At 47.0% G+C, this 25,210-nt stretch overlaps 1 protein-coding gene and 1 long non-coding RNA gene across 2 annotated transcripts in view; both read left to right on the forward strand.

Annotated features, from left to right (window-relative positions):
- The first annotated feature begins 936 nt into the window (after positions 1-936).
- The window catches only part of LOC121574532 (BDNF/NT-3 growth factors receptor-like), a 32,048-nt gene continuing 7,774 nt past the window's right edge, over positions 937-25,210 (forward strand). The window contains exons 1-13 of the mRNA XM_041887136.2: positions 937-1,173; positions 10,696-10,770; positions 10,934-11,005; positions 18,420-18,488; positions 20,161-20,321; positions 20,581-20,717; positions 21,146-21,278; positions 21,714-22,028; positions 22,412-22,429; positions 22,644-22,652; positions 24,177-24,211; positions 24,325-24,424; positions 24,656-24,847. Of these exons, the coding sequence (XP_041743070.2) occupies positions 968-1,173; positions 10,696-10,770; positions 10,934-11,005; positions 18,420-18,488; positions 20,161-20,321; positions 20,581-20,717; positions 21,146-21,278; positions 21,714-22,028; positions 22,412-22,429; positions 22,644-22,652; positions 24,177-24,211; positions 24,325-24,424; positions 24,656-24,847 (1,522 nt within the window). The 5' untranslated portion in view covers positions 937-967. The remainder of the gene's footprint in view (positions 1,174-10,695; positions 10,771-10,933; positions 11,006-18,419; positions 18,489-20,160; positions 20,322-20,580; positions 20,718-21,145; positions 21,279-21,713; positions 22,029-22,411; positions 22,430-22,643; positions 22,653-24,176; positions 24,212-24,324; positions 24,425-24,655; positions 24,848-25,210) is intronic.
- Positions 8,577-8,906, forward strand: LOC123491561. Its single transcript, XR_006661413.1, has 2 exons — positions 8,577-8,609; positions 8,708-8,906. It is a non-coding gene; the product is annotated as an uncharacterized LOC123491561 (long non-coding RNA).

Genomic DNA, 25,210 nt, shown 5'->3' on the forward strand with positions numbered 1-25,210 from the left:
TAATTTGTGGATGTCCATCATCCATTAGGTATGATATGTTAAGAATTAAAATTCGTATGGTATGTTACGAATTGCAATTCGTATGATATGTTACGACTTTTGCAATACGTATGATATGTTATGAATTTCAATTTGTTGTGGCTAACGTTAGCTAGGTGGCTAACATTAGCTAGGCTAGGGGTTAGGGTTAGGAGTTAGGTTAGGGTTACGGTTAGGAGTAAGGTTACAGGGTTAAGGTTAGGGGAAGGGTTAACTAACATGCTAAGTAGTTGCAAAGTAGCAAAAAAGTAGTAAGTAGTTGGAAAGTTGCTAATTAGCAAAAAAGGAAAAGCTGTCCATGATGAGATTCGAAGATGCAACCTTTGGGTTTCTAGACGTTTGCGTTATATGACCACCCATCCACCCCAACCAACTAGCCTCTTTCGTGTTTGCGTTAAGTAACTGTCTTATTTAACCACACCAAACATAACATATCATACTAATTCGAGTGTCCCGGATTTACATTCACTATGTTACGTCTAGTCTATGAGAACAGGCTGTGTTGCTACATCACCAGTCATTCTGACTCTACCGTGCTGTCTCTCTTATTTCCATCTCCATCAGTACTGCATATGAAGAAGAATCACCAGGATAACGGTTTGCTCCCCCAAAGCATCTAGAGCGCAACGTTTGACCGCGCAGAGACAGTCGCTCTGCCCCTGAGAAAGAGACGAGTGAGACAGCACCAGGACGGAGCACTTGACACCTTGCTTCACCGCATCGATATGCAGTAGTGTGATACTAATTCTGCGGAGATAGAGAAGGCCATTTCATGGCATCCTGATATTAAACTGAAGGGATTGCGCATTCGTGATCAACTGTTGTCTCATTCGTGGTGCCGAACGGATTAATTTGGCTATAGGAGGGGGGGGGGGGATTAATAATATCCAGATTTGATCAATAGCCCTGGGATATCGTTGGACCTGTGATGGGCTCCAACGTAGGGGGATATGGAATGGCTCGCTCCGGAATCTTTATGGTTTTGATGGGGTTGTGGAGGTTTATCTCTGCTTGCCCTGCATCCTGCACTTGCACCATCTCAAGGATTGCTTGTATCGATCCTGACCCAGGGATCGAGGATTTCCCTATCCTTACGTTAGATGACATGGAAATGGACATCAATATCACCGATATGTAAGTAAAATAAATGGCTACGCCATTGTAGACATGGTAAAGCCTAATATGAACGTCACAATTGTATAAAGGTTAACGTGTTTAAGCAAACCAATGTCAGATTGCTAAAACAAATACATACAAAAATATTTACGGTGTAAAATCGCAAAATAAGGGGTGTCTACTATGCCATAGACTACTATGCAGGCTGTTAATCTCTCATGTTTCTCAGTTTTGTATAGAGACATAGCCTAAGGAACATCAAGCAAAGATAATAGTGTGGGATAATTCTCATGCTAAAGAGAGTTTTGTGTGTGTGTGACTGTGTGTGAGCGTGCGTGTCGGGTGGTGTGGTTGCGCGCTGTTGGGAATACTTGAATTAGGGTATCTTCCTCTAGAAATCAGGCCCAAGCAGTGATAGTATTAAGGCATCTTCCTCTACAAACCAGGCCCATGCAGTGATAGTGGAAATTATATTATGGAGGATTATGGCATGATGTCGGCCGTGGCCCCAAATACAGGGACTGTGGGAAACACGAAAAAAACACGATGGAAAAATGTCAGATAAATGGTCCAAATCACTATTATAATGTAGGGTAGCAAATATCACGGACTCGAATCTATGTCGCCCCCACAAAATGCCCAACGTAGCAATGGACTATGGAGTGGTTCTTGTCAATATCAAACACGTATGTAGCTCAAAGTCACAGTGGTATACAGTTGAAGTCGGAAGTTTACATACACTTAGGTTGGAGTCATATAAACTCGTTTTTCAACCACTCCACACATTTCTTGTTAACAAACTATAGTTTTGGGAAGTCGGATAGGACATCTACTTTGTGCATGACACAAGTAATTTTTCCAACAATTGTTTACAGACAGATTATTTCACTTATAATTCCCTGTATCACAATTCCAGTGGGTCAGAAGTTTACATACACTAAATTGACTGTACCTTTAAACCGCTTGGAAAATTCCAGAAAATGATGTCATGGCTTTAGAAGCTTCTGATAGGCTAATTGACATCATTTGAGTCAATTGGAGGTGTACCTGTGGATGTATTTCAAGGCCTACCTTCAAATCAAATCAAATCAAATTTTATTGGTCACATGCGCCGAATACAACAGGTGCAGACATTACAGTGAAATGCTTACTTACAGCCCTTAACCAACAGTGCATTTATTTTAAACAAAAAAAGTAAGAATAAAACAACAACAAAAAAAGTGTTGAGAAAAAAAGAGCAGAAGTAAAATAAAGTGACAGTAGGGAGGCTATATATACAGTAAAATAAAGTGACAGTAGGGAGGCTATATATACAGGGGGGTACCGTTGCAGAGTCAATGTGCGGGGGGCACCGGCTAGTTGAGGTAGTTGAGGTAATATGTACATGTGGGTAGAGTTAAAGTGACTATGCATAAATACTTAACAGAGTAGCAGCAGCGTAAAAAGGATGGGGTGGGGGGGCAGTGCAAATAGTCCGGGTAGCCATGATTAGCTGTTCAGGAGTCTTATGGCTTGGGGGTAGAAGCTGTTGAGAAGTCTTTTGGACCTAGACTTGGCACTCCGGTACCGCTTGCCGTGCGGTAGCAGAGAGAACAGTCTATGACTAGGGTGGCTGGAGTCTTTGACAATTTTGAGGGCCTTCCTCTGACACCGCCTGGTATAGAGGTCAAACTCAGTGCCTCTTTGCTTGACATCATGGGAAAATCAAAAGAAATCAGCCAAGACCTCAGGAAAAAAAACGGTAGACCCCCACAAGTCTGGTTCATCCTTGGGAACAATTTCCAAACGCCTGAAGGTACCATGTTCATCTGTACAAACAATAGTACGCAAGTATAAACACCATGGGACCACGCAGCCGTCATACTGCTCAGGAAGGAGACGCGTTCTGTCTCCTAGAGATGAACGTACTTTGGTGCGAAAAGTGCAAATCAATCCCAGAACAACAGCAAAGGACCTTGTGAAGATACTGGAGGAAACAGGTACAATGGTATCTATATCCACAGTAAAACGAGTCCTATATCGACATAACCTGAAAGGCCGCTCAGCAAGGAAGAAGCCACTGCTCCAAAACCGCCATAAAAAAGCCAGACTACGGTTTGCAACTGCACATGGGGACAAAGATCGTACCTTTTGGAGAAATGTCCTCTGGTCTGATGAAACAAAAATATAACTGTTTGGCCATAATGACCATCGTTATGTTTGGAGGAAAAAGGGGGGACTTGCAAGCCAAAGATCTGTTACGGTTCGGCACTGTTGTTCTTGTTCCCTCTTGTTTTCTGTTTCCCTTTTTCCCTGTGTGTGTGTTGGTTGTGTCTGTCTCCCCCTGCTGTGCAGCCCAGTCAGAGGATCTAGGTCAGGGGGCGTGGCCATTCACTCACAAGATCAGTTACATCCAGCTGCGGCTCATTGTCACCAATCTACAAGCAGTTATCTACCCGGGCTGGACACCTCTCCAGCGCCAGTTCGTTCCTTCACCACCTGTGGTAACTTGGCTCCGTACAGGAGTCTCAGTTTAGTTGTTACTCTCTTAGCTTTATAGTTGTTTCTGCCAAGTTTGTAACCTGTTTTCTTCTTCGACCAGATCCCGTCGATTCCTGCTGCCTGCCTGCCTGCCACTCCCACGCCGCAACCCGCTCACCAGTTGTCTGTTATCCTCGGCATCCAGCTCTCGGTGCTACTGGCTCTCCTCACCACGCAGCTCCTACCCCGGTCTGTAGCTGCTCCACCCTGCACTACTCCTCTCTGCCAAAACCCCTGAATAAAACAACATCATATTCCACCCTCGTTGTCCGTGTGTCCGTCTCTGCGCCTGAGTCCCCACCAAATCTAACAGAACGAACTGGCCCTACATGGACTCAGCAGAGACGCCACATGAAACAACGGGTGATGGCGATAACGCGCCCTCCATTCACAGGGAATGTTATTGGGACAACACGACCAACTCATCGGGTCTCTATTGATAACAACCAGCGGTTGTTGGATCAAGTATCTCAGCTCACCTCTCAGGTAGCTAACCTGGTAACACTCACTACTCTTCCTCCCTCTGCTTCTCCTCCGCCTGTTCCTCCTACAGTTGCTCCAGGCTCGGTTTCGCTCCTGCCCTTCGGGGAACCCCCCTACGACCTCACCCGAACCTTTACCGGGGACCTGAACAAATGCCGTGGTTTCCTGCTTCAGTGCCGCTTGGTGTTCAAACAGAAGCCCCTGTCGCTCTCCACGGAATCCTCAAAGGTACATTACGCTCTGGGGTTACTAAGGGGCAAAGCTTTGATTTGGGCAGAAGCGGCTTATTCTACTCAGCAGATTGCCAGCCTGTCGTTTGACGATTTTTCCTCTCAATTGGAGATTGTGTTTGATCACCCGGACCATGCCGGGACCGCCACAAAGAGACTATTGAAGCTACGACAGGGCATGGGTTGCGTGGCTGAATACGCCATTGATTTTTGGACCTTGGCAGCCGATTCCAAGTGGAATGACGACGCTCTTCAGGGAGCGTTTGTTAACGGTTTGAGTGACACAATTAAGGATGAACTAGCTGTTCGTGAGGAGCCTGCTAACCTTCATTCTCTCGTTTCTCTTGCTACCCGTATAGACAACAGGCTACGGGAGAGGAGACAGGAGAGGAGCGGTCGGGTCCGCACTGCAGGCGGGGGGCCCTCGCTTTCTGCAACCCGAGCAACACCACCACTCGGACACCGCCCATACACCTCAGCGGATCCCTCCACGGAACTGGACGAGCCCATGCAGCTGGGCCGTGCTCGTCTGTCCCCTGCCGAAAAGGAAGCGCATGCGGGCTGGTGAGTGCGTGTACTGTGGGGACCGCACTCATTTTCTGGTTAACTGTCCGGTTCGCCCCAAAGACAAAGCTTGCAGGTAAACGTGGGCGTACTTGCAAGTGTTACACCTGACTCCATGCCCACAGCACCCCGTCTAGTTATCCCAGCTACAGTCCAGTTCAGGAATCTGTCTCTCCCTTTAGCTGCTCTCATTGACTCTGGTGCTGAGGATAGTTTCCTGGACATTGACCTGGTTACTCAGGCTGAGATCCCTGTTAAGCCCCTGCCTAAGCCTATTACAGTAACCGCTATTGACGGTCATCAGTTTGCCAACATCACCCACCAAACTGTCCCCGTTTCTCTCATACTGTCAGGCAATCACAAAGAAACCATCCAGTTTAAAGTAGTCTCCTCCTCTGCCTCCCCTCTTATCCTCGGTTTCCCTTGGCTTAGCCTTCACAACCCCCATATTGACTGGCAAAACCACAAGATACACAGTTGGAGTACTCACTGCCATTATGCTTGCCTTGGGTCGGCTATTCCGCCCTCTGTAGGTTCCCCTGCATCCCCTGTCAAACCCCCAGACCTCTCTTCAGTCCCTGACGAGTACCTGGACCTGGCCGAGGTATTCAGCAAGTCCAAAGCACTTTCACTACCACCTCATAGGCCATACGATTGCGCCATTGAGTTACTGCCTGGAGCCCCTTTGCCATCCAGTCGGCTTTTCAATCTGTCCCGTACTGGAGAGAAGCTATGGAAACCTACATAGGCGACTCTCTAGCCTCTGGCCTCATTCGTCCCTCATCTTCCGCTGTTGGGGCGGGGTTCTTTTGTTGAGAAGAAGGACAAAACATTACGCCCCTGCATTGACTACAGAGGACTTAATAACATCACAGTCAGAAATACGTACCCCTGCCTCTCATCAACTCAGCTTTTGAACCCCTTCATGGAGCTACCGTGTTTACCAAACTCGACCTGCGTAACGCTTACCACCTCGTTAGGATCAAGCAGGGAGACGAATGGAAAACTGCGTTCAATACCCCTCTCGGACATTTTGAATACCTAGTCATGCCATTCGGTCTCACTAACGCCCCAGCAGTGTTTCAGGCCATGGTTAACGATGTGTTGAGGGATTTTCTACACCGTTTTGTGTTTGTCTATTTGGATGACATTCTTATATTCTCTAAGTCACAGGATGAACACGTCTCCCACGTCCGTCTGGTTCTCCAACGCCTCATGGAAAATAAACTATATGTGAAGGCAGAAAAGTGTGAGTTCCACCGGCAGTCCGTCCCCTTTTTGGGTTTTATTATCGAGCGGGGACAAGTGTCACCAGACCCTGACAAGATCAGAGCAGTTGCGGAGTGGCCCACACCCACGTCCCGGAAGCAGCTACAACGCTTCCTGGGCTTCGCCAACTTCTACCGACGCTTCATCAGGGGTTTCAGCCAAGTGGTTGCCCCCTGACCAAGCTCACCTCCCCTAAGGTGCCATTCCTGTGGACACCGGAGGCCGAGTCAGCCGTGAGTACACTGAAGGAACTATTCACCACCTCACCTGTTCTTATTCATCCAGATGCTAGTTTGCAGTTTATTGTGGAAGTGGACGCCTCTGATTCGGGGGTGGGGGCTGTCCTGTCACAACGTTCCTCCACGGACCAGAAGATCCATCCTGTGGCCTTTTTCTCGAGGAGGTTGACCCCTGCGGAGAATAACTACGACGTGGGTAACCGGGAGTTGCTTGCTGTTAAGTTGGCATTGGAGGAGTGGAGGCACTGGCTGGACGGAGCAGAGCAACCCTTCATAGTCTGGACAGACCACAAGAACCTGGCTTACATCCAGTCATCCAAGAGGCTAAACTCCCGTCAGGCCAGATGGGCCCTGTTTTTCAGCAGGTTCAAGTTTACTTTAACATACCGTCCTGGCACACGCAATGTCAAGCCTGATGCTCTCTCTCGCCAGTTTACAGACAATGAAGACTCCAGCAATCCTGAACCTATTCTGCCCGCTTCCTGTTTGGTGGCGGCTGTTCACTGGGAAATCGAGTCCCTCGGTCCGATCGGCTCAAGAGTCGGAACCTGGACCGGCCGATGGTCCCTCCGACCTTCTCTATGTTCCCGCAGCCGTGCGGCCGCAAGTGCTCAACTGGATCCACACCTCGAGCTTCTCCTGCCACCCTGGTATGAACCGTACACTGTCGCTATTGAAGAGGCACTTTTGGTGGCCATCTGTTGAGGCTGACGTCCGGGAGTACGTGGCGGCCTGTTCCATCTGTGCCCAAAATAAGGCCTCCCACCGGGCTCCTTCGGGCCTGCTGCGGCCTCTCCCAGTCCCGAGTCGTCCTTGGTCTCACGTGGCCTTGGACTTCGTCACTGGACTTCCTATGTCGGAAGGTAATGACACCATACTCACCATCGTGGACAGATTCTCTAAATCTGCCCATTTTGTTGCATTACCAAAATTACCGTCTGCCAGTGAGACGGCCGACCTCTTGGTCCTACATGTATTCCGTCCCCATGGAATACCTGTGGACATAGTGTCCGATAGAGGTCCACAGTTCATTTCTCGGGTATGGAAGGAGTTTTGTTCTGCTCTGGGTGCCTCTGTCAGTCTCTCATCAGGTTTCCATCCCCAGTCCAATGGCCAGACTGAGAGGACCAATCAGGACCTGGAGGCTGCTCTACGCTGTGTGACATCCCAGAACCCGTCCACCTGGGCCAAACACCTCCCGTGGGTCGAATATGCCCACAATTCCCTCACCTCATCTGCCACTGGTCTCTCACCATTTGAGGCGGCTTTGGGATACCAACCGCCATTGTTCCCGTCTCAGGAAAAGGAGTTAGCCGTCCCATCAGTTCAGGATAACCTTCGTCGCTGCCGCAAGGTGTGGGTGGACACCCGTGAGGCCCTTCTACGGACAGCAGAGCGCAACAAGAGAGTGGCGGACAGACACCGGATAGTCGCTCCCCCAGTTCCAGCCTGGTCAGCGAGTCTGGCTCTCCTCCAGCAACATCCCTCTACGCACGGACTCCCGTAAGCTGTCGCCCGGTATTTGGGTCCTTTCGTGATCGACTCCATCATCAACCCTTCGGCTGTTCGGTTGAAGCTTCCCAGGCCATGAGAGTCCATCCTACATTTCACGTGTCCCAGCTTAAACTGGTCTCCTCCAGCCCTTTGTGTCCGCCGGTGGATCCCCCTCCGCCACCGCCAGTATTGACGACCATCCAGCCTACACGGTGCGGAGACTGCTGGACGTCCGGAGGCGTGGTAGAGGTTTTCAGTACCTGGTGGACTGGGAGGGATATGGTCCCGAGGAGAGGTCCTGGATTCCCGGCGGTTTATACTGGACCCGCAGCTGGTGGCTGACTTCCATAGGGACCACCCTGACAAGCCGGGGGGTCGCCGGGTGGCGCCCGTTGAGGGGGGGGTACTGTTACGGTTCGGCACTGTTGTTCTTGTTCCCTCTTGTTTTCTGTTTCCCTTTTTCCCTGTGTGTGTGTTGGTTGTGTCTGTCTCCCCCTGCTGTGCAGCCCAGTCAGAGGATCTAGGTCAGGGGGCGTGGCCATTCACTCACAAGATCAGTTACATCCAGCTGCGGCTCATTGTCACCAATCTACAAGCAGTTATCTACCCGGGCTGGACACCTCTCCAGCGCCAGTTCGTTCCTTCACCACCTGTGGTAACTTGGCTCCGTACAGGAGTCTCAGTTTAGTTGTTACTCTCTTAGCTTTATAGTTGTTTCTGCCAAGTTTGTAACCTGTTTTCTTCTTCGACCAGATCCCGTCGATTCCTGCTGCCTGCCTGCCTGCCACTCCCACGCCGCAACCCGCTCACCAGTTGTCTGTTATCCTCGGCATCCAGCTCTCGGTGCTACTGGCTCTCCTCACCACGCAGCTCCTACCCCGGTCTGTAGCTGCTCCACCCTGCACTACTCCTCTCTGCCAAAACCCCCTGAATAAAACAACATCATATTCACCCTCGTTGTCCGTGTGTCCGTCTCTGCGCCTGAGTCCCCACCAAATCTAACAAGATCACCATCCCAACCGTGAAGCACGGGGGTGGCAGCATCATGCTGTGGGGGTGCTTTGCTGCAGGAGGGACTGGTGCACTTCACAAAATAGATGGCATCATGAGGAAGGAAAATTATGTGGATATATTAAAGCAACATCTCAAGACATCAGTCAGGAAGTTAAAGCTTGGTCGCAAATGGGTCTTCCAAATGGACAATGACCCCAAGCATACTTCCAAAGTTGTGGCAAAATGGCTTAAGGACAACAAAGTCAAGGTATTGGAGTGGCCATCACAAAGCCCTGACCTCAATCCTATAGAAAATGTGTGGGCATAACTGAAAAAGCGTGTGCGAGCAAGGAGGCCAACAAACCTGACTCAGTTACACCAGCTCTGTCAGGAGGAATGGGCCAAAATTCACCCAACTTATTGTGGGAAGCTTGTGGAAGGCTACCCGAAACGTTTGACCCAAGTGAAACAATTTAAAGGCAAAGCTACCAAATACTAATTTAGTGTATGTAAACTTCTGACCCACTGGGAATGTGATGAAATAAATAAAAGCTGAAATAAATCATTCTCTCTACTATTATTCTGACATTTCACATTCTTAAAATAAAGTGGTGATCCTAACTGACCTAAAACAGGGAATTTTTAATAGGATTAAATGTCAGGAATTGTGAAAAACTGAGTTTAAATGTATTTGGCTAAGGTGTATGTAAACTTCCGACTTCAACTGTATGTATAAGACACAGGTTTCTAGCCATCTATCAGGCTTAGGCCACAATTGTTGAAGTGCCAGAGGTGCACGGGATGAGGTCTGTGTAGAGAAAAGAGTGTCTATAGGCCTTACCACTGCATGTTGTTGGTGATAGTGAAGTTTATCAGGCTTGTTATTGTAGCATATGTAGGCCTATAGATGTACAATATTTCAGTACAGTATGTCTAAACAATACAGATACTTCTCAGAGTAAGCTGTAGAGTACAGTAGTGTGCCTGTCACCTATATGGTTCCTAAACAAATCCAGATAGTGAGCAAACTATCCACACCAGCGTGCAGGTGCCAAACATCTAGTCAGGGTGGTGTTGTATCCTGTGTCCGACCTGAGACCCTGTCCCCCTTCCTTACTTTAATCATAGGGGAACCTTCATTGATGATGGTCTACTGGCATGTCACCTTGGCATACAAGGCATTTTCATTAAATATTATGAATATTTAACATTTAGAATTAATTCTAAACATGTATTAATATAACATACACCACCATCACCAATCCAGGAGTTATGTGCTCTAGTATAAATATGTATCTATCATCGTAGCTGTTCTAATCAGTAGATCAAGTATTTGGAGGAGTGTCTGAAGAGACACTAGTTTCTACCACTATCAAATATATCTATCAAAACAGTTCAGAATCCTGTAACACTGCCCACCATGGGCATAATGGCCAAATAATTTTGATATTTCCATATGTTTGAAAATACTATCCATCTATTGTCCCTTTATATCATCAGACACTAAATGCCTTAAAATGGCATGAGAATTAAATGTTAAACCTTGGTGAAGATCTATTGACCAAAACTTTGGTTTGTGATCCATTGTGGACCATACAAGAATGTCCGTGTGCTGGATCTTCTTTATGAAGAATTTTCATTTGAAAGGGAGTGCTATTTAAAGTACTAATTTAGGGACAAGAACATGTGAATAATGTACTTTATTTGTAATAACAATAATTTGTAAACGTTGTATTTCAATTTTACAGATACATTGCAAATCAAAACAGACTATTTGACATCAATGATAACAGCTTGAAGTACTACTCGAATCTCAGAAATCTGTAAGTATTAATACTACTCAAATGTTGTTACGGTCATTATCCAGACTATTGTAGCATGTTATGGAATATTTATAGATTAGGTTATGCTGAACTTTGTTAATATGTAACAGTGACGTTAAAAATAACACGTTTTCTCTCTTTATAAATCTCCCCCCCTGAACAGAACTGTGACGAATACAGGACTGACTTCTATCTCATCAGAAGCCTTTTTCAACAATACAAGACTTCAATATCTGTAAGTACTGTAGTCTTTGATTGATCCTCTGTTTGTTGTTTTCCTTCTCATCCTTCTCTTCACAGATTGAGCTAATGTACTCTCAAAGAGCAAATCTAGGGGCCACAAGCCAGTCAAAAACAATTAAGGCAAATTCATATTATAGGGAAGTAGATTCTTACTATTTACCTCACACTGAAGTCATGACTTCTAGTTGTGTGGTAATTCTGGTCCAAATCTGTATGGATTGGCATGATGATGTATAGTGAAAGGAGATGGCTCAAGCACATACAGATCTGGGACCAGGGCGTGGTAAGGCTCATGGCTGGGTAACAGGACGACATGCTCAGCAAACAGTGAGGAACATTGTGTTTAGTTGAGCAATGTGATCACTGCCAATAGAGATCCTATTAAATTACTAGAGGGGCTATGTCATAAAACCGAAAAAGTTCCAGAATGGGGTGAAAATGGCAGCCATATTGGTCAGGGAGAAATCCAAACCAGTCTATTTGGAATTAATGGCAGTAGAGGCATCATCCTGATTTTACTTACGCAGGAAAGGAAAATAAAAGTAAGACGTGATATATAAAAAATGGTGTAATAGAATTATTGTCAAACCAAAAGTGTAATATAATTATAAATGCAGTTTATATGGGTTATATACCAATTTTCTGTATAGATAGACTCTAAAATATATGTGTGAGTGCTATTATATGATGCAATATCAGTACTTGTTGCATTTACAACTTGTCTAAGTCCTATCATCAACAGATTTCAGCCAGTGTATGACTGTGGATTGACTGCATTGTTTGAATGGAATATTGGCATAATGGCAGTTCATTTTTTTAAATTTATGGAATCATTCCTCTAAAACTGGCTGGCTAGCTAGCTACAGTGCGGATACATTCTTCAAATTCATTATTTTACCCAGGGGTTGGAACCGGTTCAGGGAACAGAACAGAAAACCTGAAAATAACAACTTTTTTTGAGTAACAGAATCAGAAACGGGAACCAAAGAGATCTATACTGTTCCGGAACAGAACCGTCATTTGAAAAGCATGGGAACCAGATAATAACGTTATTTTACATTCCAGGCATTTTTTTTCAGTCCCACAAATAACGCAACAAGGTGCATATGACAAAGCCCTCACTCTGTCACTCAGAAACGTATTCCAGTGTCTGCCTGCCAGCTGAACATCTTTACCAGTGTGTGTGTGTGTAGGCTACCTGCCCCTCCTCCTCCGAAGCTTAGTCTATTAGCCTACTGATGTTACAAGTGTGATTAAGAAATTAGGGAGAGATTTTTTATTAGAGAAGAATGGATTAACCTTTTCAGTGCTATTTACGTATACTATAGTTATCACATTTCACATTGGATTTATTAACTACAAAAAGGTAAGACGTGTTTTTAATTCTGGTGCCGCTCTGCACACACAAGCATGTTAGCTAGCTAGCTCTGGTCCAACTCTCGGAAGTTCAAAGACATTAAATGTTCCTCCATAGAAGCCGCTCCTCCGTAGGTATAATTCTGTGGGCCTAACTCAGATAATGCATGTCATAACAAGATGCCCAGCGCTTCAAGCCAAGCCTCCTCCTCCACCCTCTCTCTCCCACACCCGGCCTCAAAATTTAAGTAGCATCTCGCGCCCTACACTTGGTTGTCCATCACGCATGTAAACAACTATAGACTAGGCAGCCGATATCCGAAAGCACTATCGTTGTCGCGAACTCTGATGCGGATGTGGTGTGAATCAAATGCAGGACACAGGAGCTAAGTCAAACCAGACTTTACTTGCATAAACCAAAATAACAAAACGGGTCTAACCAACCCGGAGGCGAACAATACGCCACAGTGCGTAAAACACTCCAAAACCGACTGCGCACAAAACAACAGTGCGACGGTACAAAATGAGCGACTGGCAAACAGCACTGCACCAAACGACAGGTGAAAACAATTACACACAACACATGACAAACTAATGGAACATATAAAGGGTACATAATCACACTAACAGGGAACAGGTGTACAACAACTAGACAAAACCAAACGAACATCGAAACATACAACGGTGGCAGCTAGTACTCCGGGGACGACGACCGCCGAAGCCTGCCCGAGCAAGGAGGAGGAGCAGCCTCGGCCGAAACCGTGACAGTACCCCCCCCTTGACGCGCGGCTCCAGCCGTGCGCCGACCCCGGCCTCGGGGACGACCAGGAGGACGCGGAGCCGGGCGCGCGGGGTGCCCCTGGTGGAACTCTGACAGGAGAAACGGGTCTAGGATGTCCCTCCGCGGCACCCAGCACCGTTCCTCCGGGCCGTACCCCTCCCACTCCACGAGATACTGGAGACCCCCCATCCGACGTCTCGAGTCCAAGATGGACCGAACGGTGTACGCCGGAGCCCCCTCGATGTCCAGTGGGGGCGGAGGAGTCTCTCCTATCTCACCTTCCTGGAGTGGACCAGCTACCACCGGCCTGAGAAGAGACACATGGAACGAGGGGTTAATATTCTTATATTCAATAGGCAGTTGTAACCTATAACACACCTCGTTCAATCTTCTCAGGACTTTAAAAGGCCCCACAAACCGCCGACCCAGCTTCCGGCAGGGCAGGCGGAGGGGCATGTTTCTGGTCGAGAGCCAGACTCGATCTCCAGGTGCGTACACCGGCCCCTCACTGCGGTGGAGATCTGGCTCTGCTGCCATGGTGCCAGAACCGGCTGGTACCCTAACACACATTGGAAAGGGGTTAGGTTGGTGGAGGAGTGGCGGAGAGAGTTTTGGGCCATCTCTGCCCAGGGAATGTACCTAGCCCACTCCTCCGGCCGGTCCTGGCAATACGACCTCAGAAACCTACCCACATCCTGGTTCACTCGTTCTACCTGCCCATTGCTCTCCGGGTGGTACCCCGAGGTAAGGCTCACCGAGACCCCCAAACGCTCCATGAACGCTCTCCAGACTCGGGAGGTGAACTGGGGGCCTCGATCAGACACTATATCCTCGGGTACCCCGTAATGCCGGAAGACGTGGGTAAATAGTGCCTCAGCGGTCTGTAGGGCAGTAGGAAGACCCGACATAGGGAGGAGACGACAGGCCTTAGAGAACCGGTCCACAACGACCAGGATGGTGGTATTCCCCTGAGAGGGGGGAAGGTCTGTCACAAAATCCACCGAGAGGTGGGACCAGGGTCGTTGTGGAACGGGCAGGGGTTGTAACTTACCCCTGGGCAAGTGTCTGGGCGCCTTACACTGGGCGCACACCGAGCAGGAGGAGACATAAACCCTCACATCCCTGGCTAACGTTGGCCACCAGTACTTAGTGCTAAGACAGTGCACTGTCCGGCCAATACCCGGATGTCCAGAGGAGGGTGACGTGTGAGCCCAGTAAATGAGTCGATCCCGAACCTCGAGCGGAACGTACGTCCGACCCACAGGACACTATGGAGGGCTAGGGTCGGCACGCAACGCCCGCTCGATTTCAGCATCGACCTCCCACACAACCGGTGCCACTAGACAAGACGCCGGTAGTATGGGAGTAGGCTCAACGGACCTCTCCTCTGTGTCATACCGCCGGGAAAGAGCGTCTGCCTTACTGTTCTGGGACCCAGGGATGTACGTGATCTTAAATACGAACATGGCTAGAAACATGTTCCACCGAGCATGGCGAGGGTTCAGTCTCCTAGCTGCCCGGATGTACTCCAGGTTCCGATGGTCAGTCAAAATGAGGAAAGGGTGTTGAGCCCCCTCAAGCCAATGCCTCCACACCTTAAGGGCCTGTACCACAGCTAACAGCTCCCTGTCCCCGACGTCATAATTTCGCTCCGCCGGGCTGAGCTTTTTAGAGTAGAAAGCACAGGGGCGGAGTTTAGGTGGCGTGCCGGACCGTTGAGAGAGAACGGCTCCTATACCGGCCTCAGACGCGTCCACCTCAACCTGAAAGGGTAAGGCGGGATCCGGATGCGCCAGCACCGGAGCCGAAGTAAACAGGTCCTTCAGTTTCCCAAAAGCCCTGTCCGCCTCAGCTGACCACTGCAGGCGCACCGGACCACCCTTCAGAAGGGACGTTATGGGAGCTGCCACCTGTCCAAAACCCCGGATAAACCTCTGGTAGTAATTCGCAAAGCCCAAGAACTGCTGCACCTCTTTAACAGTGGTTGGGGTTTGCCAATTACGCACGGCTGACACACGGTCCACCTCCATCTTCACCCCTGACGTGGACAACCGATAACCCAAAAAGGAGACAGACTCCTGAAAAAACAGACATTTCTCTGCCTTGACATACAGGTCGTGCTCCAACAGCCTCCTCAATACACCACGCACCAGGGCTACATGCTCGGCTCGGGTAGAAGAGTACACTAGAATGTCATCAATGTACACGACCACCCCTTGCCCCTGCATATCCCGGAAGATCTCATCCACAAAGGATTGGAAGACTGACGGAGCATTCATCAACCCGTATGGCATGACGAGATACTCGTAATGACCCGAAGTTGTACTAAATGCTGTTTTCCATTCGTCGCCCTCCCTAATGCGCACCAAGTTATACGCGCTCCTGAGATCCAGTTTTGTGAAAAACCGCGCTCCGTGCAATGACTCCGTCATGGTCGCAATCAGAGGGAGTGGATAACTGTACTTCACAGTAATCTGATTGATACCACGGTAATCAATGCACGGGCGCAACCCTCCATCTTTTTTCTTCACAAAAAAGAAGCTTGAGGACGCAGGGGAAGTGGAGGGCCGTATGTATCCCTATCTCAAGGATTCGGCTATGTAAGTCTCCATAGCCTTTCTCTCCTCTTGAGACAAGGGATACACGTGGCTCCGTGGGAGCGCTGCTCCTACCTGGAGGTCTATCGCACAATCCCCCTGTCTGTGAGGAGGCAGCTGCGTCGCCCTTGCTTTACTGAACACAAGTGCCAAATCCCCATATTCAGGTGGAATGTGCAATGCGGGCACTTGGTTTGGACTTTCCACCAAGGTCGCCCCCACGGAAACACCCAGACATCGCCCCTCACACTGAGCAGACCACTCCTTGAGAGCTCTCTGTTGCCACAAAATGGCAGGGTTATGGGTACTTAACCAGGGAATTCCCAGCACCACCGGGTACGCAGGGGAGTCGATCAGATATAGCTGAATAGTCTCCTCATGACCCCCCTGCGTACACATCCTAAGTGGTGCTGTGACTTCCCTAATCAACCCCGACCCCAACGGGCGGCTATCTAAAGCATGAACGGGAAAAGGATCGTCAACAGGCAGGAGGGGAATCCCTAAATCTAAACAAAACTTCCGATCAACAAAATTCCCAGCTGCGCCTGAATCTACTAGCGCCTTATGCTGGGAATGAGGTGCAACCTGTGGAAAACTAACAGGTATACAAAAGTGCACAACAGAGAGCTCTGGGTAAGTGGGGCGTCTACTCACCTGGGAATGCTCCCCAGTGCGTGGCCTGTTGTCCCCTCCTCCTGGAGACCCTCCCCAGCACCTGGCCGCAGTGTGCCCTCCACGGCCGCAATTGGTGCAGGGGACAGCCCCCCTCGGGCTCCTTCTCCTCCTCTCTCTAGCGCCAGCACCCCCGAGCTCCATAGGGCTCGGCTCGGAGGTGCTGGAGGATGGAATGGACGGACCACACTCGGGACGTCCACGGGTGGCCAGCAGGGTGTCCAGACGGATGGACATGTCGACCAACTGGTCGAAGGTGAAATTGGTGTCCCTGCAGGCCAACTCACGCTGAACGTCCTCCCGTAGGCTACATCGAAAATGATCGATGAGGGCCCGTTCATTCCACCCTGCATCTGCCGCTAGAGTCCGGAACTCCAGTGCGAACGCCTGTGCGCTCCTCCTCCCTGTCGGAGGTAGTATAGACGCTCCCCCGCCGCTTTGCCCTCAGGTGGCTGGTCGAACACGGCCTTGAAGCGACGGGAGAACTCCCGCGTAGGAGATGGTGGTGGCGTCTATCCTCCTCCCACTCGGCGTTGGCCCATTCCAACGCCTTGCCCGTGAGACAGGAGATGAGGGCGGAAACGCTCTCGTGTCCCGAGGGCACCGGGTGTACAGTGGCCAGGTAGAGCTCCACCTGCAGGAGGAACCCCTGACACCCGGCAGCTGTGCCGTCATACGCCCTCGGGAGGCGAGAGCCGAATCCCACTGGGTTCCGGGCCTGGGACGGGCGGACCGCCCGATGGTGGTGGTAAGGTAGGTGGGGGGTGTGGGTACCCCTCTGGACTCCCATCGGTGCAGGGTGTTGATGACGTCCTGCAGAGCGGTCCCCAGTTGTCGGATCTGGTCATCCTGGCCGCGGACGTGCTCCTCCAGCGACTCAGGTGCTGCTGTTGCTCCTGCTGATTCCATCTTAAGGTGTGTAATTCTGTCGCGAACTCTGATGCGGATGTGGTGTGAATCAAATGCAGGACACATGAGCTAAGTCAAACCAGACTTTACTTGCATAAACCAAAATAACAAAACGGGTCTAACCAACCCGGAGGCGAACAATACGCCACAGTGCGTAAAACACTCCAAAACCGACTGCGCACAAAACAACAGTGCGACGGTACAAAATGAGCGACTGGCAAACAGCACTGCACCAAACGACAGGTGAAAACAATTACACACAACACATGACAAACTAATGGAACATATAAAGGGTACATAATCACACTAACAGGGAACAGGTGTACAATAACTAGACAAAACCAAACGAACATCGAAACATACAACGGTGGCAGCTAGTACTCCGGGGACGACGACCGCCGAAGCCTGCCCGAGCAAGGAGGAGGAGCAGCCTCGGCCGAAACCGTGACAATCGTCTGCCTAGGCTAAAACAACTATAGCTTTCCCGCTCCATAGCAACCTGCTCTATCTGCAGTGAAGTAATTCAATGTCGAGCTAATGTTTTATTTTTTTATATCGGAACAGTGGAACGGAACAAAAAAATTATGGTTCTGTTAAGAACTAAACGATTGGAAAATAATTTCCGTTACAACCCCTTACACAATATCTTATCACAGCACTGGCAAACCACAGGTTGACCAACTCCCTGACCAAAATGGCTGACCTTTATCCCATCATAAGAAGGTTCAAGACCATTCTAGAATTCTAATTCCTAAATCTATGTTACTGCCACACAAGGGAAGGATTCTAATAAGTAGGAGAGGAGTAACAGAGGAAGTAGTCCTGTCCGCACACTGCAAAGATAATGGCCGGACTCATCTATCAGAACTATACTTTTGTTAATGTATAGTTAAACTATACAAGGTGCAACATTTGAAAGGTGATAGAGTAAGGAGAGCAAGCTTTCCAAAATCACAGACTTTTTTGTAAGTCATTTTGTTGTAACGACACACTGATTATTGATTGATTAATTACATTGATTACATTATTTATGTCTGACCTACATTAGTTGCTTCATTGTAACCTTTATGATGTATTACTTTGACTGATAGGAATCTGAGAGACAATAAGTTGTCAACACTGTCCTGGAGGACATTCCTAAACTTTAACATTACATCTTTGTAAGTACCTATCCCTATCTACTATGTTATGTCATGTGACTTATTTTATAGATAAAAAGCCTATAAATATGTGATTGCAGTCGTGGTCAAAAGTTTTGAGAATGACACAAATACTAATTTTCACAAAGTCTACTGCCTCAGTTTTGATGATGGCAATTTGCATATACTCCAGAATGTTATGAAGAGTGATCAGATGAATTGCAATTAATTGCAAAATCCCTCTTTGCCATGAAAATTAACTTAATCCCCCCAAAACATTTCCACTGCATTTCAGCCCTGCCACAAAAGGACCAGCTGACATCATGTCAGTGATTCTCTCGTTAACACAGGTGAGAGTGTTGACGAGGACAAGGCTGGAGATCACTCTGTCATGCTGATTGAGTTAGAATAACAGACTGGAAACTTTAAAAGGAGGGTGGTGCTTGAAATCATTGTTCTTCCTCTGTTAACCATGGTTACCTGCAAGGAAACACGTGCCGTCATCATTGCTTTGCACAAAAAGGGCTTCACAGGCAAGGATATTGCTGCTAGTAAGATTGCACCTAAATCAACCATTTATCGGATCGTCAAGAACTTCAAGGAGAGAGGTTCAATTGTTGTGAAGAAGGCGTCAGGGCGCCCAAGAAAGTCCAGCAAGCGCCAGGACCGTCTCCTAAGGTTGATTCAGCTGCGGGATCGGGGCACCACCAGTGCAGAGCTTGCTCAGGAATGGCAGCAGGCAGGTGTGAGTGCATCTGCACGCACAGTGAGGCAAATACTTTTGGAGGATGGCCTGGTGTCAAGAAGGGCAGCAAAGAAGCCACTTCTCTCCAGGAAAAACATCAGGGACAGACTGATATTCTGCAAAAGGTACAGGGATTGGACTGCTGAGGACTAGGGTAAAGTCATTTTCTCTGATGAATCCCCTTTCCGATTGTTTGGGGCATCCGGAAAACACCTTGTCCGGAGAAGACAAGGTGAGCGCTACCATCAGTCCTGTGTCATGCCAACAGTAAAGCATCCTGAGACCATTCATGTGTGGGGTTGCTTCTCAGCCAAGGGAGTGGGCTCACTCACAATTATGCCTAAGAACACAGCCATGAATAAAGAATGGTACCAACACATCCTCCGAGAGCATCCAAGAACAGTTTAGTGACGACCAATGCCTTTTCCAGCATGATGGAGCACCTTGCCATAAGGCAAAAGTGATAACTAAGTGGCTTGGGGAACAAAACATCAACATTTTGGGTCCATGGCCAGGAAACTCCCCAGACCTTAATCCCATTGAGAACTTGTGGTTGATCCTCAAGAGGCGGGTGGACAAACAAAAACCCACAAATTCTGACAAACTCCAAGCATTGATTATGCAAGAATGGGCTGCCATCAGTCAGGATGTGGCTCAGAAGTTAATTGAAAGCATGCCAGGGCGGATTGCAGAGGTCTTGAAAAAGAAGGGTCAACACTGCAAATATTAACTCTTTGCATAAACTTAATGTAATTGTCAATAAAAGCCTTTGACACTTATGGAATGCTTGTAATTATACTTCAGTATACCATAGTAACATCTCACAAAAATATATCATAACACTGAAGCAGCGAACTTTGTGAAGACCAATACTTGTGTCATTCTCAAAACTTTTGACCACGACTGTACTATATGTGTGTGTGTTAATGCTCTGTTTTTGTCCTCTAGTCCTCTCCTGTCTGGTAACCCTCTGGAGTGTGTATGTGAGAACATGTGGATCAAACTGAGGCTGCAAGAGGACATTGACAGTTCAGAGAGTCAAGAGCTGAAATGCATAGACGACAGTGGAGTGAGGAGGGCCATCTCCAGATTCTTTCTCCCTGATTGTGGTAATGCCAACCCCTGAGACAGACAGGGAACTACACTGGAGAGAGAGCGAGAGCGAGAGAGAGAGAGAGAGAGAGAGAGAGAGTTTATGGAACATTGAAGAGCATTGAGGAGCTTACTAGAATGCCAGTGTATTGCCTTGAGTTTTCTTTTCAAATAGTCAGTAAACAGCTTGAAGTAGAAATCAAGTGAAGGTCACTTAGGTGCGACTTGTACAGTATAACAATGTTGTTAAAAGTTCTGTTTGCGTTTGTCTCACAGAGGCTCCCGCAGTGGAGGTCAGTCCCTCTATCTTCACAAAGACGGAGGGAAGTGATGTCACAGCAGTGTGCAGTGCAACAGGGTCTCCTGCCCCTGAGATCTCGTGGAATTTGGACACCCTCTTCACCAGCTATGAGGTGAGATGATGTTCTTTGTTTTGGCATATTATGATGGCACAACCCTCTGACTATTACTAAGGCTAGGATGATGAGGCCATGTTGTCAGGGAATAACTCCTGGCTTTATATGTAACTGAACCCATAACGCTACATTTTATTCATTATTTTACATGAAACTTAGTGAGTGCATACATTTTTCATACTGGCCCCCAGTGGGAAACGAACCCACAACCCTGGCGTTGCAAGCGCCATGCTCTACCAACTGAGCTACAGGGGAAGAGCAATATATCATTTTATTATCATAATAACAGCACATTATTCCATACTTTTATAAGGTGTTTTAGAATTTACACAATGATTTGTTATTTACTGTATTTACCGTGTAATATATGTAACTATTAATAATACTACTAATTCTAACGCTAATAATGCTAAATGTATTTACAGGTCAATGTCTTGGAGCTGCAGAGCAATCTGACGCTGTCAGGTCTCTCGCCTTCGGACAACGGCAGAGTGATCACTTGCAATGTTGAGAATGTAGTCGGCCAAACCGAGGCTTACCTCCTACTCAACATCCTCTGTAAGGACGTGTTCTGTTGTGTTGAGTACATGTACCTTTTTTATTTTAATTTTATTCTGGCACTGTGGTTGCAAAATGTAAAGTCATTTTCACTGATTATTCTACAGTGGCATTTATATAATCCTGGATCTGTAGCATCCTTGTATTTGTGGTCTACATTCTGAAAGACTTCCTCTGGTGGCTCTGTGTCCTTACTGAAAGAATGAGTGTCTCACTTTTCCTTTAGTACTGTCCACTATCCCTCAACAATCTGATTGACTCTACATGTCTTCTGTCACCTTGCCATACTCTTCTGCTCCTCAGTGCCTTACCATACCCTCCCTCCTGTCCAGCCCTCCCATTGCACTCCCCCAGACCTCCTTCCTCGTGTCTAGCACCCATTCCCAGTACCCTGTGACTATTCTTCCTTTCCTGTTCCTGTTGTCTCTGTGTCAGTTTGCCCCACTATCCTGGAGCTGCTGGAGCCATTGAGACTCCACCACTGGTGTATCCCCTTCAGTGTGACCGGGAACCCCAAGCCCAAGCTGCAGTGGTACCACCAGGACCAGGAGCTCCACGAACAGGAGTATATCAAGACTGAGATCCACGAGAGCCTTGGGAGCGTTCACCATGGCTGCCTGCAGCTTGCCAACCCGACTCATATCCACAACGGGCAGTATACGCTGGTGGCCAGCAACGAGTTCGGGGAGGACCGGAAAGTAATCGACGCCCACTTCCTGCTCCCGCCAGATGAGGGCGACTATCCCTCAGGTCTCACTCCTGTTCAATTTATAGTTACTGTAATTCTATATAAGATGTTATATAATCAATATATAAGCTGTTTTATATACTCAGAAAAAAAAGTGTGCTATGTAGAACCATCTGTCCCCATAGGACCTGAAAAAAGTTTCCAGATAGAACCCTTTCAGGTCAGATAAAACCCTTTTTGGTTACAAATAGCATCCTTTCAAGGGTTTTATTTGGAACCAGAGACTCTATGTGGAAGCAAAAATTGTTATATGTGACCTGAAGTCTCCTACGGGGACAAATGGTTCTACATAGCACTCTTTTTTTTCTGAGAATATACTGTTTTCTGTGTAGCATGGTATATGTAATGGATGTGTATGAATAACACGTAAATTCCCTTTTTTCAGAACAGCCATATTACCCTTGTAAGTATTTCTTAAGACGTTGCAATTTTGCTAAGAATTACCAAAATGTGCTGTTACAGAGACATGTATGCATTCTTTTTTCTCTTGACATGACATTAAGTTTAAGAGTTTAGGGATAATGACAGATTGATGACTCCTGCCTTGTCATAATTTCAATGTCCTCTGTCCACTGCTCGTCCTGTGCTGTGGATGTCATCACCATGCTGCGCCTCAGACACCACTGGTATGTGCTTGAACTTTGAAATCCTGTGGTCAACATTACATGACATAGCTAATTGAATTGAATTGAATTTATTTTGGGTAACAGACATATACAACAAAATGTACAATGTGGACCCAGAGGATATCACTTCAAAGTATTAATTAAAACGCTTGTTTGCAAAGTCGTCCTCGATGGTAAAACAATAACACATATAATGATTAAAAGGCAAGACAAACAACCATAAATACATTCATTTATATTGATATCCTAAAAAGTGTCACTATTCACTGCACTTTTCCCTAACCTTAAAAATCAACCATATTAATTTCACTTTAAAACAATCTATTCATGGCACATCATACCTATCATTCAAATAAATACACCTGACCAGCAGTAGGGGGCACAAAGGGCAGTGGAGTGGTTTCTCTTACTTAGACAACATTGTCCTAATGAAAATGCCTGCTTTTTAAAGCTATTTCTACTTTTTCTTTGCTTGATCTCCAAGGGGAGGCTATTCCATAGAAAAAATGTCTGTATAGAAAAACACTAGCTCTGGTATTGTAACTGTGTTGGTTATAGACCATATCAATGTGGTTTTTCATATAACCTGGGGCAAGATCATTTAAGATGTCAAACATATGATTAAGTTTAAGTTGGTCCACTTTGGACTCCAAAGGCAACAAGCCTCCTAGGGGGAACATTCAGCATATACCTGATAACATTCATTTGCATGACCTGCATTCTCCACTTTACCAAGCAGAGCAGGCATAATCAAAATGACACTGAATCAAGGTTGAGACAAGCAGTTTTTTAACTTTAATGTTAAAATATCTAGTGTTACGATATAAACATTACAATTTGTTTGCCATTTTAGAAAGAATTTTAGCAGCAATCATGTCTCCAGAAAGGGATTGATCTAGGGACACACCAAGATAAGTCACACTTGTTTTAGATTCAATCTCATTGCCTGCACAGTTTACCTTTATCTTGTCAGCCCTAAACAATCTATGTTTTGTTCCAAACTAAATAGATTCAGTTTTTCCCAAATGTAGCGACAATTTGTTGTCATTCAACCAATCTCTAACAAAATGCAATTCCTTACTCAGGCTCTCCTCTATGTAAACTGTATCCTTACCTGATACCAGTATGGCTGAGTCATCAGCATAAAGCAGGAGTTTGCACTTTACTGTATCTGGCATATCATTAACGTATATAAGAAATAAGAGAGGCCCTAAAATGTATCCCTGCGGTACTCCACAGTATATTTCTTTGGCCTCTGACAGAACATCACCAACATTACATACTTGTGTTCTGTTGGTCAGATAACACCTAAACCAATTCACTGCTACATCATTTAGACCCATGCATTTCAGTTTCATCAGGAGAATATCTTTAACACACCTTTAATACTGTACATATCCCAACCAGACAGTATTTTCAGCGTTTGAGAGGAAAGGAGATTAGATGATGTACTTCAATGTAGATGTTTGTATGTTTAATGCTGTTTTCATTCTGTATTAAATATGACTTGTCTTTTTCTCTCAGACTCACCACTACCCCCAATAGATGACAGTGTTGCAGTAAGTTAACATACACGCCATCATTTGTCATGCATGGTTATTTATATACAGTATTATAATGTAGTGCACTGAAATTGGCAGGTATTTTATGTTGTTGAATGGTGTTTTCCCAGGTGTACGTAGTGGTGGGAATCGCTGGCGTGGCATTAATTGTATGTGTTCTGATGGTGATCATTCTGAAATACGGAAGAAACTCAAAGTTTGGGATGAAGGGTAAGCTTTTTCTTTAATCTTAGTTAAGTCGTTTTTCAGACCTGTATTAAGACTTGCAGGACTCAAGTCATTTAAATGATAATGAATATCATGCACATTTCTACAGTCTATTTAGTCCCACCACATTCCAGCTTAGATTTTGCCACATAACAACATACAGAAGTCAAACATGAAAAAGACCTCTTCCACTCCTGTCATAATTATATTTCCTACCACTGTGCTCCTCCTCAGGCTCCTCCTCCTCGGTCATCAGTAACGACGATGACTCAGCCAGTCCTCTTCATCACGTCTCCAACGGCAACAACACCCCGTCGTCCTCGGAGTTGAGCCACGATGCGGTGATCATTGGAATGACAAAGATCCCTGTCATCGAGAACCCGCAGTATTTCCGCCAATCTGGCAGCATGCTGAAATCGGACACGTGTGAGTTACCGTGTCGCGGAGGTCTGCTGGTGGTGTAACTCAGTCTTTTTCTGATAAATCCATGACAGGGACACTGCGACTGGACTGTCTTCTCCGTCGACTTCCTGTCTGATGTTACTATGGTGATGACTTTGGTTGACCTCTTGCAGTTAATGCTGCTGTATCAGACTACGGTAGAGGGGCTATCACTCAGTGGAGGCTGCTGAGAGGAGGACGGCTCATAATAATGGCTGGAATGGAGTCAATGGAATGGTATCAACCACATGGAAACCACGTGTTTGATGTATTTGATACCATTCCATTGACTCCATTCCATCCATTATTATGAGCCGTCCTCCCCTCAGCAGCATCCACTGCTATCAC

Source organism: Coregonus clupeaformis, chromosome 9, assembly GCF_020615455.1.
Source record: "Coregonus clupeaformis isolate EN_2021a chromosome 9, ASM2061545v1, whole genome shotgun sequence".
Lineage (NCBI taxonomy): Eukaryota > Metazoa > Chordata > Actinopteri > Salmoniformes > Salmonidae > Coregonus > Coregonus clupeaformis.